Raw genomic sequence first — 16576 nt, 5'->3', positions numbered from 1 at the left:
ATATTGTCCTTAACTAGAAGATCTCACGGGTGGTACAGGGCTGATGGAGGTATCCACAGGGTAACTTGGAGGCTGCAATCCAGAGTAACAAATGATGGAGTCCTAGTGAGCAGATGGCAAGTAACTTAACGCGTTTCACTGAGTAAATAACACTCAGCTTCGTCAGAAGCAAATAGTGGCTATAATGAGGATACCATCTTATATACCCAGATCTTAATTATGCAAACAAGGCCCCTTTGAGTAATCACCATCGGTGGTGGCAGTAAAATAAGTGAGGTTCAGTCTAGGTATTCAAATACGGCACCCCTGCCATAGTCAGAATGCAGACTGTCAGGTGTACTTATTGAGGTCCCTGACATAAGTAATAATTGATTAGGCTCCTGGGAGAGTAGACAAACTGACCAGATCCATCAACTTTTCCAGTGGGTGTGTAGGGCGTGAGTTGGCAATGGTAGTGGATGGATCACAAAAGAAACGATGGGCTTTCACTTTTTAACAAGAATTTATAAGGGACATTGACTCATTTTGACAAAATAAATATACATATTTTATTGATTCTTATAGCCCATACACATGCATAATACTTATAAAGAAGATATATAGCTGTAGAATCATAAACATAGGAAAAACATACAAATTTAAGTGGGTAACTGGCATTTTTTAAGACCTTCCTATTATATTCTCATTAGTATGTTTAATGCAAAAATTCAACAATCGTTTCACCTTCTCCAGTTAATGGGATTGAAGGGAACAACCTGTAACAAGAACAAGACAAATAAATTAACTTTTCATTTACATACATACATACACATACACGGAATCAGTATGAAATACCACCGGCACTGTGGCCAACAGTTCGAATCCCGGCAGCACCTGGCCGACAAAAGCAGAGTTCCCGGCAGCGGAAGCCCGACAGCGCTGGAAATCCCGATTGTCCCTAACGTAAGTATCTACTAACCTAACCTAACCCCCTAACCCTAACCCTCTTTAGGGGTGCCTAACCCTAACCTCCCCCCAAGTGCCTAACCCTAATCCCCCCTCTAAGTGCCTAACCCTAACCCCCCCTTCCCCGCTGCCTAACCCTAAGTCCCCCCCGGGGGTGCCTATCCCTAACCCTCCCTCCCCCTAGCCTAACCCTAACCCTCCCGGGGGGGGTGCCTAACCCTAAGTAGCCCCCGGGAGCCCTAAACCTAACCCTGCCCCCCCCCGCGGCTGTCCGCTGGTGGCGCCCGGCATCCCTTCGATCGGGATGCCGTGCGCTGGTCTCCCAGCGTCGGGTAAATGACAGGCGTCTAGATATAGACGCCGGTCATTTATCCCACGCCGGGATAAAGCAATCGGGAAGCCAGCTGTCAGGATTAAGACAGTCGGTTTTCCGATTGCAACCCACATACACAATGGCTTATCAATAATGGTTGCAGGGTATGCCAGGGCACATGGGTCCCAGGGCCAGAATAGACCCCACTGTGTGCCAGAGCCTTTGTGATCTTCTGAAAATGTCGACCAAAAAAAAATGGCTGCCGGCAGAAGGAATAGTGGGGCCCGCTGCACACGTGTGTCACTAGGCAATAATATGTCTCTGTACATACATACTGTACACATTACATATAATGTATATACAGAGCTTCCTCATATCTGTACAAAAGAGGCACTGCACAGGCCACTATGATCTGTGCAGGCTTCGTAGGCTTAAAAGCAATTAAATAGTTAAAATGTAAAAAGAAAACTGGTGCGTTCCCTCCCTGAATCCATAACCAGCCCTGGACCTTTCACACAACAAGACCAGTTGGCGCTGATTAGCGCTAGCTTAAATAATAGTAATTCTAATGATTCATTAGGACTAATGAGCAACTGTTCAAGAAACTCTGCAGTTTTAAATATAAAGACCGAAGAAAAATATATCACATGAACCAGTCATATAAATGAATATATATACATATAAATAAATATAATGCACAGGTTGAAATAGAAAAAATATATATAATTTATTAAAATCTACAAATTAAATAACAATTAAGCACTATTGCATAGGTCCCAGCATAATAAAAGTAATTTACAATGATAAATTGATAATGTGTATGTCCCACATATTTTATACATATATATATATATATATATATATACACAGTATATATACAAATATGTATATATAATATATATATATATATATATATATATATACACAGTATATATATATATACTTATAGTATATATATATATATATATATATATATATATATATATATATCTATATCGAAACAACAACTAATTAAAATTCACCTCTTCTTTTTCCAGTAATATAAAGTGTAATCCCAATGTCCATGGGGAATAGTGGTAATTCTCAGCAGAAGCACAGTCCCAATTCTCAGTTTGTTAAGAGAATAAATATTAATAGAAATACACTGTAATATGGAGGGACTGGATTATATCACAGTCAGATGTCAACACTTCTCCAATAGTATGCAGTATAGTTTATGAGATCTCTCCCAAGTGGTCACAGTAACTCCGTGAGACAACTGTGATAGTTTAGCTGTAAATAGTGCAAAGGCTGCTTACCAGCATATAAATTGCCATTAAATTGCTTTTCAGTCTAAGAAGACTGCACAGATCATAGTAACGTGTGCACTTCTTCTTTTTTGGAGGGGTTTACCGTCATGTTTAAACTAGGGGTGAGAGGGTTCGGATTTCTGAAATCCGAACCCCCCCGAGCCCCCCCGATCCGAGTCTGATCCGAGTCAGGCTCGACTTTTCCCGCCTGACTCGGATCTGAAATCGAGGCAAAACGTCATCATCCCGCCTTCCGAGTCTCGCGGGTTTTGGATCCTATATAAGGTACCCGCGTCGGCGCCATTTTCTCACTCGGCTGTGGACAGTGAAGAGGGAGGGTGGGAGTTAGGGCTGTGTAGTGTAGTGTAGTGTAGTGCTGCTGTTGTCCACTACTTCAAAGTCCATAGGGGCTGGCTGTGTTGTGCTGTGCTGCTGTTGTTAATAGGGGCTGTGTCCACTACTTCAAAGTCCATAGGGGCTGGCTGGACTGTGTTGTGCAGTCAGTTCTCCATAGGGGCTGTGTCCACTCCAAAGTCCTGTGCAGTGTCCCAGTCCTAAAGGAGTGCTGTAGTGTTGTCCAGGGGGTGCTCTGTCCATCAGGGGTGCTCCCCCAAGTGCTAAAAAAATAATATATTTTCTGTGTTTGTGAATTGTGTGCGCAGTAGCCGCACGTGCATCAACAAAGTAGTGCCAAGCGTGCGCCTGTGTCATAAGTAAAGGGCCGGCTGGCTTGACCGTTAAAGGGTGCTGTAACCCCCGAAAGTACACTCCAGTCCAAACCAAAAAAAAATTATTTTCTGTGTTTGTGAATTATGTGCGCAGTAGCCGCACGTGCATCAACAAAGTAGTGCCAAGCGTGCGCCTGTGTCATAAGTAAAGGGCCGGCTGGCTTGACCGTTAAGGGTGCTGTAACCACCGAAAGTACACTCCAGTCCAAACCAAAAAAAAAATTATTTTCTGTGTTTGTGAATTGTGTGCGCAGTAGCCGCACGTGCATCAACAAAGTAGTGCCAAGCGTGCGCCTGTGTCATAAGTAAAGGGCCGGCTGGCTTGACCGTTAAGGGTGCTGTAACCCCCGAAAGTACACTCCAGTCCAAACCAAAAAAAAAATTATTTTCTGTGTTTGTGAATTGTGTGCGCAGTAGCCGCACGTGCATCAACAAAGTAGTGCCAAGCGTGCGCCTGTGTCATAAGTAAAGGGCCGGCTGGCTTGACCGTTAAGGGTGCTGTAACCCCCGAAAGTACACTCCAGTCCAAACCAAAAAAAAAATTATTTTCTGTGTTTGTGAATTGTGTGCGCAGTAGCAGCACGTGCATCAACAAAGTAGTGCCAAGCGTGCGCCTGTGTCATAAGTAAAGGGCCGGCTGGCTTGACCGTTAAAGGGTGCTGTAACCCCCAAAGTACACTCCAGTCCAAACCAAAAAAAAAATTATTTTCTGTGTTTGTGAATTGTGTGCGCAGTAGCCGCACGTGCATCAACAAAGTAGTGCCAAACGTGCGCCTGTGTCATAAGTAAAGGGCCGGCTGGCTTGACCGTTAAGGGTGCTGTAACCCCCGAAAGTACACTCCAGTCCAAACCAAAAAAAATATTATTTTCTGTGTTTGTGAATTGTGTGCGCAGTAGCCGCACGTGCATCAACAAAGTAGTGCCAAGCGTGCGCCTGTGTCATAAGTAAAGGGCCGGCTGGCTTGACCGTTAAGGGTGCTGTAACCCCCGAAAGTACACTCCAGTCCAAACCAAAAAAAAAATTATTTTCTGTGTTTGTGAATTGTGTGCGCAGTAGCCGCACGTGCATCAACAAAGTAGTGCCAAGCGTGTGCCTGTGTCATAAGTAAAGGGCCGGCTGGCTTGACCGTTAAGGGTGCTGTAACCCCCGAAAGTACACTCCAGTCCAAACCCAAAAAAAAATTATTTTCTGTGTTTGTGAATTGTGTGCGCAGTAGCCGCACGTGCATCAACAAAGTAGTGCCAAGCGTGCGCCTGTGTCATAAGTAAAGGGCCGGCTGGCTTGACCGTTAAAGGGTGCTGTAACCCCCAAAGTACACTCCAGTCCAAACCAAAAAAAAAATTATTTTCTGTGTTTGTGAATTGTGTGCGCAGTAGCCGCACGTGCATCAACAAAGTAGTGCCAAGCGTGCGCCTGTGTCATAAGTAAAGGGCCGGCTGGCTTGACCGTTAAAGGGTGCTGTAACCCCCAAAGTACACTCCAGTCCAAACCAAAAAAAAAAATATTTTCTGTGTTTGTGAATTGTGTGCGCAGTAGCCGCACGTGCATCAACAAAGTAGTGCCAAGCGTGCGCCTGTGTCATAAGTAAAGGGCCGGCTGGCTTGACCGTTAAAGGGTGCTGTAACCCCCGAAAGTACACTCCAGTCCAAACCAAAAAAAAATTATTTTCTGTGTTTGTGAATTGTGTGCGCAGTAGCCGCACGTGCATCAACAAAGTAGTGCCAAGCGTGCGCCTGTGTCATAAGTAAAGGGCCGGCTGGCTTGACCGTTAAGGGTGCTGTAACCCCCGAGAGTACACTCCAGTCCAAACCAAAAAAAAAATTATTTTCTGTGTTTGTGAATTGTGTGCGCAGTAGCCGCACGTGCATCAACAAAGTAGTGCCAAGCGTGCGCCTGTGTCATAAGTAAAGGGCCGGCTGGCTTGACCGTTAAGGGTGCTGTAACCCCCGAAAGTACACTCCAGTCCAAACCAAAAAAAAAATTATTTTCTGTGTTTGTGAATTGTGTGCGCAGTAGCCGCACGTGCATCAACAAAGTAGTGCCAAGCGTGCGCCTGTGTCATAAGTAAAGGGCCGGCTGGCTTGACCGTTAAAGGGTGCTGTAACCCCCGAAAGTACACTCCAGTCCAAACCAAAAAAAAATTATTTTCTGTGTTTGTGAATTGTGTGCGCAGTAGCCGCACGTGCATCAACAAAGTAGTGCCAAGCGTGCGCCTGTGTCATAAGTAAAGGGCCGGCTGGCTTGACCGTTAAAGGGTGCTGTAACCCCCAAAGTACACTCCAGTCCAAACCAAAAAAAAAATTATTTTCTGTGTTTGTGAATTGTGTGCGCAGTAGCCGCACGTGCATCAACAAAGTAGTGCCAAGCGTGCGCCTGTGTCATAAGTAAAGGGCCGGCTGGCTTGACCGTTAAAGGGTGCTGTAACCCCCGAAAGTACACTCCAGTCCAAACCAAAAAAAAATTATTTTCTGTGTTTGTGAATTGTGTGCGCAGTAGCCGCACGTGCATCAACAAAATAGTGCCAAGCGTGCGCCTGTGTCATAAGTAAAGGGCCGGCTGGCTTGACCGTTAAAGGGTTCTGTAACCCCCAAAGTACACTCCAGTCCAAACCCCCAAAAAAATTATTTTCTGTGTTTGTGAATTGTGTGCGCAGTAGCCGCACGTACATCAACAAAGTAGTGCCAAGCGTGCGCCTGTGTCATAAGTAAAGGGCCGGCTGGCTTGACCGTTAAGGGTGCTGTAACCCCCGAGAGTACACTCCAGTCCAAACCAAAAAAAAAATTATTTTCTGTGTTTGTGAATTGTGTGCGCAGTAGCCGCACGTGCATCAACAAAGTAGTGCCAAGCGTGCGCCTGTGTCATAAGTAAAGGGCCGGCTGGCTTGACCGTTAAAGGGTGCTGTAACCCCCGAAAGTACACTCCAGTCCAAACCAAAAAAAAAATTATTTTCTTTGTTTGTGAATTGTGTGCGCAGTAGCCGCACGTGCATCAACAAAGTAGTGCCAAGAGTGTGCCTGTGTCATAAGTAAAGGGCCGGCTGGCTTGACCGTTAAGGGTGCTGTAACCCCCGAGAGTACACTCCAGTCCAAACCAAAAAAAAAATTATTTTCTATGTTTGTGAATTGTGTGCGCAGTAGCCGCACGTGCATCAACAAAGTAGTGCCAAGCGTGCGCCTGTGTCATAAGTAAAGGGCCGGCTGGCTTGACCGTTAAAGGGTGCTGTAACCCCCAAAGTACACTCCAGTCCAAACCCCCAAAAAAATTATTTTCTGTGTTTAGCCGCACGTATATATCAAATCGATATAACATAAATGGAGGACCAAACTTTCTCCGATAAAAATAAAATAGAGAAAGATCAAGAACCACTTCCTCCTAGTGCTGAAGCTGCTGCCACTAGTCATGACATAGACGATAACATGCCATCAACGTCGTCTGCCAAGGCCGATGCCCAATGTCATAGTAGAGGGCACATACAATCCCAAATGGCAAAGTTCAGGAAAATGACCTTGAAAAAGACATTTAAATCAGCTGAAGAGAAACGTAAACTTGCCAATATGCCATTTACGACACGGAGTGGCAAGGAACGGCTAAGGTCGATCCCTAGTATGTTCATGACTAGTGGTTCAGCTTCACATGACGATGGAAGCCCTCCTCCCACTAAAAAAATCAAAAGAGTTAAGCTGGCAAAAGCACAGCGAAGAACTGTGCTTTCTAAGAAGATATCACAAATCCCCAAGGAGAGTCCAAGTGTGGTGGTGGTTGCGATGCCTGACCTTCCCAGCACTGGACGGGAAGAGGTGGCTCTTTCCACCATTTGCACGCCCCCTGCAAGTACTGAAAGGAGCACCCACAGTCCACTTGCTGATATGCAAATTGAAGATGTCACTGTTGAAGTACAACAGGATGAGGATACTGGTGTAGCTGGCGCTGAGGAGGAAGTTGGCGAGGAGGATTCTGATGGTGATGTGGTTTGTTTAAATCAGGCTCCGGGGGAGACAGTTGTTGTCCGTGGGATGAAAAAGCCCATCACGGTCATGCCTGGGCAGAAGACCAAACATTCCACCTCTTTGGTCTGGCAATATTTCTATCCAAATCCGGACAACAACTGTCTTGCCATATGTACCATATGTAAAGGTGAAATAAGTAGGGGTAGGGACGTCAACCACCTAGGAACATCCTCCCTTATACGGCACCTGCAGCGCGTTCATAAAAAGTTACTGTCAAGTTCAGAAACTTTGGCTAAGACCGTAAGCAGTCCAGGGACACCTAAATCCCGTTGTCCTGTTGTATCCAAGCGCCTGCAAACCACACCGTCAACTCCCTCCTCGTCAATTTCCTCCTTAGTCAGGATCGGAAGTAGTCCTGCAGGCCATGTCACTGGCATGACTGACTCTCCTATCCGGGATTCCTCTGGAGGATCCTGCATTGTTACGCCTACTGCTGCCGCTGCTGCTGTTGCTGCTGCTGGGAGTCGTTCATCATCCCAGAGAGGAAGTAGGAACACCACTACTTTTACTAAACAATTGACCCTCCAACAGTCCTTAGCGAGGAGGATGAAGTACGACAGCAGTCATCCTGAAGCAAAACGTATAACTGAGGCCTTGACTGCTATGTTGGTGTTAGACGTGCGTCCGGTATCCGCCATTAGTGCAGTGCGATTTAGACAATTGATGGAGGTAGTGTGTCCCCGGTTCCAAATCCCATCTAGATTCCACTTCACTAGGCAGGCGATACCGAGACTGTACAGAAACGTCAGAAAAAGTGTCCTCAGTGTCCTGAAAAATACCGTTGTACACAATGTCCACTTAACCACGGACATGTGGACAAGTGGAACAGGGCAGACTAAGGACTATATGACTGTGACAGCCCACTGGGTAGATGTATCACCTTACGCAGCAACAGCAGCAGCGTCACCAGTAGCAGCATCTCAGAAACGCCAGCTCGTTACAAGGCAGGCTACGCTGTGTATCACCGGTTTCAGTAAGAGGCACACCGCCGACAACCTCTTAGAGAAACTGAGGGAAATCATCGCCCAGTGGCTTACCCCACTTAGACTCTCCTGGGGATTTGTGATATCTGACAACGCCACCAATATTGTGCGGGCATTACATCTGGGCAAATTCCAGCACGTCCCATGTTTTGCTCACACAATAAACTTGGTGGTGCAGAATTTTCTGAAAAGCGACAGGGGCGTGCAGGAGACGCTTTGGGTGGCCCGAAAAATTTCTGCCCACTTTCGCCATTCAGCGACTGCGTGCCGAAGACTGGAGCGCCAGCAAACACTCTTGAACCTGCCCCGCCATCACCTGAAGCAAGAGGTTGTGACGCGGTGGAACTCAACCCTCTATATGCTTCAGAGGATGGAGGAGCAGCAAAAGGCCATACAAGCCTATACATCCACCTATGACATAGGCAAAGGAGGGGGTATGCACCTGACTCAAGCGCAATGGAGAATGATTTCCGTGTTGTGCAAGGTTCTCCAGCCCTTCGAACTTGCCACACGTGAAGTCAGTTCAGACACAGCCAGCTTGAGTCAGGTCATTCCCCTCATCAGGCTTTTGCAGAAGCAGCTGGAGAAAGTGAAGGAGGAGCTAAGACGGAGCGATTCCGCTCGGCATGTGGGACTTGTGGATGAAGCCCTTCATTCGCTTTGCCAGGATTCCAGGGTGGTCAATCTGTTGAAATCAGACCACTACATTTTGGCCACCGTGCTTGATCCTAGGTTTAAAGCCTATGTGGTGTCTCTCTTTCCGGCCGACACAAGCCTGCAGAGGTGCAAAGACCTGCTGGTGAACACACTGTCAGCTGAAGCGGAACGTGACACGTCAACGGCTCCTTCTTCATTTTCTCCCGCAACTGGGGCTGCCAGGAAAAAACTTAGGTATCCTAAGCAACCCGCTGGCGGTGATGCAGGGCAGGCAGGACCAAGTTTGGACATCTGGTCCGGACTGAAGGACCTGGCAACAATTTCTGACATGTCTACTGTCACTGCATATGATACTGTCACCATTGACAGAATGGTGGAGGATTACATCGGTGACAGCATCCAAGTAGGCATGTCAGACAGTCCATACCTGTACTGGCAGGAAAAAGAGGCAATTTGGAGGCCCCTGTACAAGCTGGCTCTATTTTACCTGAGTTGCCCCCCCTCCAGTGTGTACTCCGAAAGAGTGTTTAGTGCAGCCGGGAACCTTGTCAGCGAAAGGCGTAGGAGGTTGCTTCCACAGAATGTGGAGAAGATGATGTTCATCAAAATGAATTATCAGCTCTTCCAGGGAGACCAGCCTCCAGAAGGTACAGAGGGACCTGTGGTGGTGGATTCAAGTGGGGACGAGTTAATACTTTGTGAGGATGAGGATGTACACACTGAAGAGGGTGAGGAATCGGTGGATGAGGAGGATGAGGATGACATCTTGCCTCCGTAGAGCCAGTTTGTGCAGGGACACATTAATTGCCAGCTTGTTTTGTGGGGGCCCAAACAAACCAATCATTTCAGCCACAGTTGTGTGGCAGACCCTGGCGCTGAAATGATTGATTTGTTAAAGTGTGCATGTCCTGTTTATACAACATAAGGGTGGGTGGGAGGGCCCAAGGACAATTCCATCTTGCACTTCTTTTTTTTCTTTGCATTATGTACAGTTTGGGGCCTAGTTTTTCTAACTGCCATCCTGTCTGCCACTGCAGTGTCACTCCTAGATGGGTCACGTGTTTGTGCCGCCCACTCGTGTCGCTTAGCATAGTCATCCAGCTACCTCGGTGCAACCTTTTGGACATGAAAACACTATTGTGAGGTGTGAGGTGTTCAGAATAGACTGGAAATGAGTGGAAATTAAGGTTATTGAGGTTAATAATAGCATAGGAGCAGAGAAAGCAACAAATTCTGTGATTTTAGCTGTTTTTATGCTTTTTAAAAAAAAAATACAGATCCAAAACACAAAACCCAGAACCCAAAACACGGAAGGGTGGTTTTGGCAAAACCAATCCAGATCCAAAACACGAAGAAAGATCCAGATCCAAAACCAAAACACAAAACACGAAAAGTGGCCGGTGCACACCCCTAGTTTAAACCTCTATTTGCATTCAAAACCGTTGGCATTTAGAAGTGCAAAATCCGACTTACATCGATATTGGGTTACAATTAAGGATGAAAACCGACAGATGATAAATATGCGGATTTTGCAGTCTGAAATGCTGGTGATGTCAGTCGGTTATAACTAATCGATATAAAACGACCTATAGTAAATCTGCCCCACTAGTAAAACAGATCTATATACATATATATATTAGGGGTGAGCGGGTTCGGATTTCTGAAATCCGAACCCCCCCGAGCCCCCCCGATCCGAGTCCGATCCGAGTCAGGCTCGACTTTTCCCGCCTGACTCGGATCTGAAATCGAGGCAAAACGTCATCTTCCCGCCTTCCGAGTCTCGCGGGTTTTGGATCCTATATAAGGTACACACGTCGGCGCCATTTTCTCACTCGGCTGTGGACAGTGAAGAGGGAGGGTGGGAGTTAGGGCTGTGTAGTGTAGTGTAGTGTAGTGCTGCTGTTGTCCACTACTTCAAAGTCCATAGGGGCTGGCTGTGTTGTGCTGTGCTGCTGTTGTTAATAGGGGCTGTGTCCACTACTTCAAAGTCCATAGGGGCTGGCTGGACTGTGTTGTGCAGTCAGTTCTCCATAGGGGCTGTGTCCACTCCAAAGTCCTGTGCAGTGTCCCAGTCCTAAAGGAGTGCTGTAGTGTTGTCCAGGGGGTGCTCTGTCCATCAGGGGTGCTCCCCCCAAGTGCTAAAAAAATAATATATTTTCTGTGTTTGTGAATTGTGTGCGCAGTAGCCGCACGTGCATCAACAAAGTAGTGCCAAGCGTGCGCCTGTGTCATAAGTAAAGGGCCGGCTGGCTTGACCGTTAAGGGTGCTGTAACCCCCGAAAGTACACTCCAGTCCAAACCAAAAAAAAAATTATTTTCTGTGTTTGTGAATTGTGTGCGCAGTAGCCGCACGTGCATCAACAAAGTAGTGCCAAGCGTGCGCCTGTGTCATAAGTAAAGGGCCGGCTGGCTTGACCGTTAAGGGTGCTGTAACCCCCGAAAGTACACTCCAGTCCAAACCAAAAAAAAAATTATTTTCTGTGTTTGTGAATTGTGTGCGCAGTAGCCGCACGTGCATCAACAAAGTAGTGCCAAGCGTGCGCCTGTGTCATAAGTAAAGGGCCGGCTGGCTTGACCGTTAAGGGTGCTGTAACCCCCAAAAGTACACTCCAGTCCAAACCAAAAAAAATATTATTTTCTGTGTTTGTGAATTGTGTGCGCAGTAGTCGCACGTGCATCAACAAAGTAGTGCCAAGCGTGCGCCTGTGTCATAAGTAAAGGGCCGGCTGGCTTGACCGTTAAGGGTGCTGTAACCCCCGAAAGTACACTCCAGTCCAAACCAAAAAAAAAATTATTTTCTGTGTTTGTGAATTGTGTGCGCAGTAGCCGCACGTGCATCAACAAAGTAGTGCCAAGCGTGCGCCTGTGTCATAAGTAAAGGGCCGGCTGGCTTGACCGTTAAGGGTGCTGTAACCCCCGAAAGTACACTCCAGTCCAAACCAAAAAAAATATTATTTTCTGTGTTTGTGAATTGTGTGCGCAGTAGTCGCACGTGCATCAACAAAGTAGTGCCAAGCGTGCGCCTGTGTCATAAGTAAAGGGCCGGCTGGCTTGACCGTTAAAGGGTGCTGTAACCCCCAAGTACACTCCAGTCCAAACCAAAAAAAAAATTATTTTCTGTGTTTGTGAATTGTGTGCGCAGTAGCCGCACGTGCATCAACAAAGTAGTGCCAAGCGTGCGCCTGTGTCATAAGTAAAGGGCCGGCTGGCTTGACCGTTAAGGGTGCTGTAACCCCCGAAAGTACACTCCAGTCCAAACCAAAAAAAAAATTATTTTCTGTGTTTGTGAATTGTGTGCGCAGTAGCCGCACGTGCATCAACAAAGTAGTGCCAAGCGTGCGCCTGTGTCATAAGTAAAGGGCCGGCTGGCTTGACCGTTAAAGGGTGCTGTAACCCCCGAAAGTACACTCCAGTCCTAACCAAAAAAAAATTATTTTCTGTGTTTGTGAATTGTGTGCGCAGTAGCCGCACGTGCATCAACAAAGTAGTGCCAAGAGTGCGCCTGTGTCATAAGTAAAGGGCCGGCTGGCTTGACCGTTAAGGGTGCTGTAACCCCCGAAAGTACACTCCAGTCCAAACCAAAAAAAAAATTATTTTCTGTGTTTGTGAATTGTGTGCGCAGTAGCCGCACGTGCATCAACAAAGTAGTGCCAAGCGTGCGCCTGTGTCATAAGTAAAGGGCCGGCTGGCTTGACCGTTAAGGGTGCTGTAACCCCCGAAAGTACACTCCAGTCCAAACCAAAAAAAAATTATTTTCTGTGTTTGTGAATTGTGTGCGCAGTAGCCGCACGTGCATCAACAAAGTAGTGCCAAGCGTGCGCCTGTGTCATAAGTAAAGGGCCGGCTGGCTTGACCGTTAAGGGTGCTGTAACCCCCGAAAGTACACTCCAGTCCAAACCAAAAAAAATATTATTTTCTGTGTTTGTGAATTGTGTGCGCAGTAGTCGCACGTGCATCAACAAAGTAGTGCCAAGCGTGCGCCTGTGTCATAAGTAAAGGGCCGGCTGGCTTGACCGTTAAAGGGTGCTGTAACCCCCAAGTACACTCCAGTCCAAACCAAAAAAAAAATTATTTTCTGTGTTTGTGAATTGTGTGCGCAGTAGCCGCACGTGCATCAACAAAGTAGTGCCAAGCGTGCGCCTGTGTCATAAGTAAAGGGCCGGCTGGCTTGACCGTTAAGGGTGCTGTAACCCCCGAAAGTACACTCCAGTCCAAACCAAAAAAAAAATTATTTTCTGTGTTTGTGAATTGTGTGCGCAGTAGCCGCACGTGCATCAACAAAGTAGTGCCAAGAGTGCGCCTGTGTCATAAGTAAAGGGCCGGCTGGCTTGACCGTTAAGGGTGCTGTAACCCCCGAAAGTACACTCCAGTCCAAACCAAAAAAAAAATTATTTTCTGTGTTTGTGAATTGTGTGCGCAGTAGCCGCACGTGCATCAACAAAGTAGTGCCAAGCGTGCGCCTGTGTCATAAGTAAAGGGCCGGCTGGCTTGACCGTTAAGGGTGCTGTAACCCCCGAAAGTACACTCCAGTCCAAACCAAAAAAAAATTATTTTCTGTGTTTGTGAATTGTGTGCGCAGTAGCCGCACGTGCATCAACAAAGTAGTGCCAAGCGTGCGCCTGTGTCATAAGTAAAGGGCCGGCTGGCTTGACCGTTAAGGGTGCTGTAACCCCCGAAAGTACACTCCAGTCCAAACCAAAAAAAAATTATTTTCTGTGTTTGTGAATTGTGTGCGCAGTAGCCGCACGTGCATCAACAAAGTAGTGCCAAGCGTGCGCCTGTGTCATAAGTAAAGGGCCGGCTGGCTTGACCGTTAAGGGTGCTGTAACCCCCGAAAGTACACTCCAGTCCAAACCAAAAAAAAAATTATTTTCTGTGTTTGTGAATTGTGTGCGCAGTAGCCACACGTGCATCAACAAAGTAGTGCCAAGCGTGCGCCTGTGTCATAAGTAAAGGGCCGGCTGGCTTGACCGTTAAGGGTGCTGTAACCCCCGAAAGTACACTCCAGTCCAAACCAAAAAAAAAATTATTTTCTGTGTTTGTGAATTGTGTGCGCAGTAGCCGCACGTGCATCAACAAAGTAGTGCCAAGCGTGCGCCTGTGTCATAAGTAAAGGGCCGGCTGGCTTGACCGTTAAGGGTGCTGTAACCCCCAAAGTACACTCCAGTCCAAACCAAAAAAAAATTATTTTCTGTGTTTGTGAATTGTGTGCGCAGTAGCCGCACGTGCATCAACAAAGTAGTGCCAAGCGTGCGCCTGTGTCATAAGTAAAGGGCCGGCTGGCTTGACCGTTAAGGGTGCTGTAACCCCCGAAAGTACACTCCAGTCCAAACCAAAAAAAAAATTATTTTCTGTGTTTGTGAATTGTGTGCGCAGTAGCCACACGTGCATCAACAAAGTAGTGCCAAGCGTGCGCCTGTGTCATAAGTAAAGGGCCGGCTGGCTTGACCGTTAAGGGTGCTGTAACCCCCGAAAGTACACTCCAGTCCAAACCAAAAAAAAAATTATTTTCTGTGTTTGTGAATTGTGTGCGCAGTAGCCACACGTGCATCAACAAAGTAGTGCCAAGCGTGCGCCTGTGTCATAAGTAAAGGGCCGGCTGGCTTGACCGTTAAGGGTGCTGTAACCCCCGAAAGTACACTCCAGTCCAAACCAAAAAAAAAATTATTTTCTGTGTTTGTGAATTGTGTGCGCAGTAGCCGCACGTGCATCAACAAAGTAGTGCCAAGCGTGCGCCTGTGTCATAAGTAAAGGGCCGGCTGGCTTGACCGTTAAAGGGTGCTGTAACCCCCGAAAGTACACTCCAGTCCAAACCAAAAAAAAAATTATTTTCTGTGTTTGTGAATTGTGTGCGCAGTAGCCGCACGTGCATCAACAAAGTAGTGCCAAGCGTGCGCCTGTGTCATAAGTAAAGGGCCGGCTGGCTTGACCGTTAAGGGTGCTGTAACCCCCGAAAGTACACTCCAGTCCAAACCAAAAAAAAATTATTTTCTGTGTTTGTGAATTGTGTGCGCAGTAGCCGCACGTGCATCAACAAAGTAGTGCCAAGCGTGCGCCTGTGTCATAAGTAAAGGGCCGGCTGGCTTGACCGTCAAAGGGTGCTGTAACCCCCAAAGTACACTCCAGTCCAAACCAAAAAAAAATTATTTTCTGTGTTTGTGAATTGTGTGCGCAGTAGCCGCACGTGCATCAACAAAGTAGTGCCAAGAGTGCGCCTGTGTCATAAGTAAAGGGCCGGCTGGCTTGACCGTTAAAGGGTGCTGTAACCCACAAAGTACACTCCAGTCCGAACCAAAAAAAAATTTATTTTCTGTGTTTAGCCGCACGTATATATCAAATCGATATAACATAAATGGAGGACCAAACTTTCTCCGATAAAAATAAAATAGAGAAAGATCAAGAACCACTTCCTCCTAGTGCTGAAGCTGCTGCCACTAGTCATGACATAGACGATAACATGCCATCAACGTCGTCTGCCAAGGCCGATGCCCAATGTCATAGTAGAGGGCACATACAATCCCAAATGGCAAAGTTCAGGAAAATGACCTTGAAAAAGACATTTAAATCAGCTGAAGAGAAACGTAAACTTGCCAATATGCCATTTACGACACGGAGTGGCAAGGAACGGCTAAGGTCGATCCCTAGTATGTTCATGACTAGTGGTTCAGCTTCACATGACGATGGAAGCACTCCTCCCACTAAAAAAATCAAAAGAGTTAAGCTGGCAAAAGCACAGCGAAGAACTGTGCTTTCTAAGAAGATATCACAAATCCCCAAAGAGAGTCCAAGTGTGGTGGTGGTTGCGATGCCTGACCTTCCCAGCACTGGACGGGAAGAGGTGGCTCTTTCCACCATTTGCACGCCCCCTGCAAGTGCTGAAAGGAGCACCCACAGTCCACTTGCTGATATGCAAATTGAAGATGTCACTGTTGAAGTACAACAGGATGAGGATACTGGTGTAGCTGGCGCTGAGGAGGAAGTTGGCGAGGAGGATTCTGATGGTGATGTGGTTTGTTTAAATCAGGCTCCGGGGGAGACAGTTGTTGTCCGTGGGATGAAAAAGCCCATCACGGTCATGCCTGGGCAGAAGACCAAACATTCCACCTCTTTGGTCTGGCAATATTTCTATCCAAATCCGGACAACAACTGTCTTGCCATATGTACCATATGTAAAGGTGAAATAAGTAGGGGTAGGGACGTCAACCACCTAGGAACATCCTCCCTTATACGGCACCTGCAGCGCGTTCATAAAAAGTTACTGTCAAGTTCAGAAACTTTGGCTCAGACCGTAAGCAGTCCAGGGACACCTAAATCCCGTTGTCCTGTTGTATCCAAGCGCCTGCAAACCACACCGTCAACTCCCTCCTCGTCAATTTCCTCCTTAGTCAGGATCGGAAGTAGTCCTGCAGGCCATATCACTGGCATGACTGACTCTCCTATCCGGGATTCCTCCGGAGGATCCTGCATTGCTACGCCTACTGCTGCCGCTGCTGCTGTTGCTGCTGCTGCTGGGAGTCGTTCATCATCCCAGAGAGGAAGTAGGAACACCACTACTTTTACTAAACAATTGACCCTCCAACAGTCCTTAGCGAGGAGGATGAAGTACGACAGCAGTCATCCTGAAGCAAAACGTATAACTGAGGCCTTGACTGC

General features: G+C 47.0%; 1 protein-coding gene across 1 annotated transcript in view; it reads right to left on the bottom strand.

Annotated features, from left to right (window-relative positions):
* Positions 1-732: 732 nt before the first annotated feature.
* Positions 733-16576, bottom strand: part of LOC148517701 (hepatitis A virus cellular receptor 1 homolog) — a 75604-nt gene continuing 59760 nt past the window's right edge. Inside the window, exon 5 of the mRNA XM_088478323.1 lies at positions 733-755. Within this exon, the coding sequence (XP_088334449.1) occupies positions 733-755 (23 nt within the window). The remainder of the gene's footprint in view (positions 756-16576) is intronic.

Source organism: Taudactylus pleione, unplaced genomic scaffold (genome assembly GCF_031769625.1).
Source record: "Taudactylus pleione unplaced genomic scaffold, aTauple2 ptg000212l, whole genome shotgun sequence".
Taxonomy (NCBI): domain Eukaryota; kingdom Metazoa; phylum Chordata; class Amphibia; order Anura; family Myobatrachidae; genus Taudactylus; species Taudactylus pleione.
The sequence above is the reverse complement of the archived record's forward strand: the minus strand, read 5'-3'. Positions and strand labels throughout refer to the sequence as shown.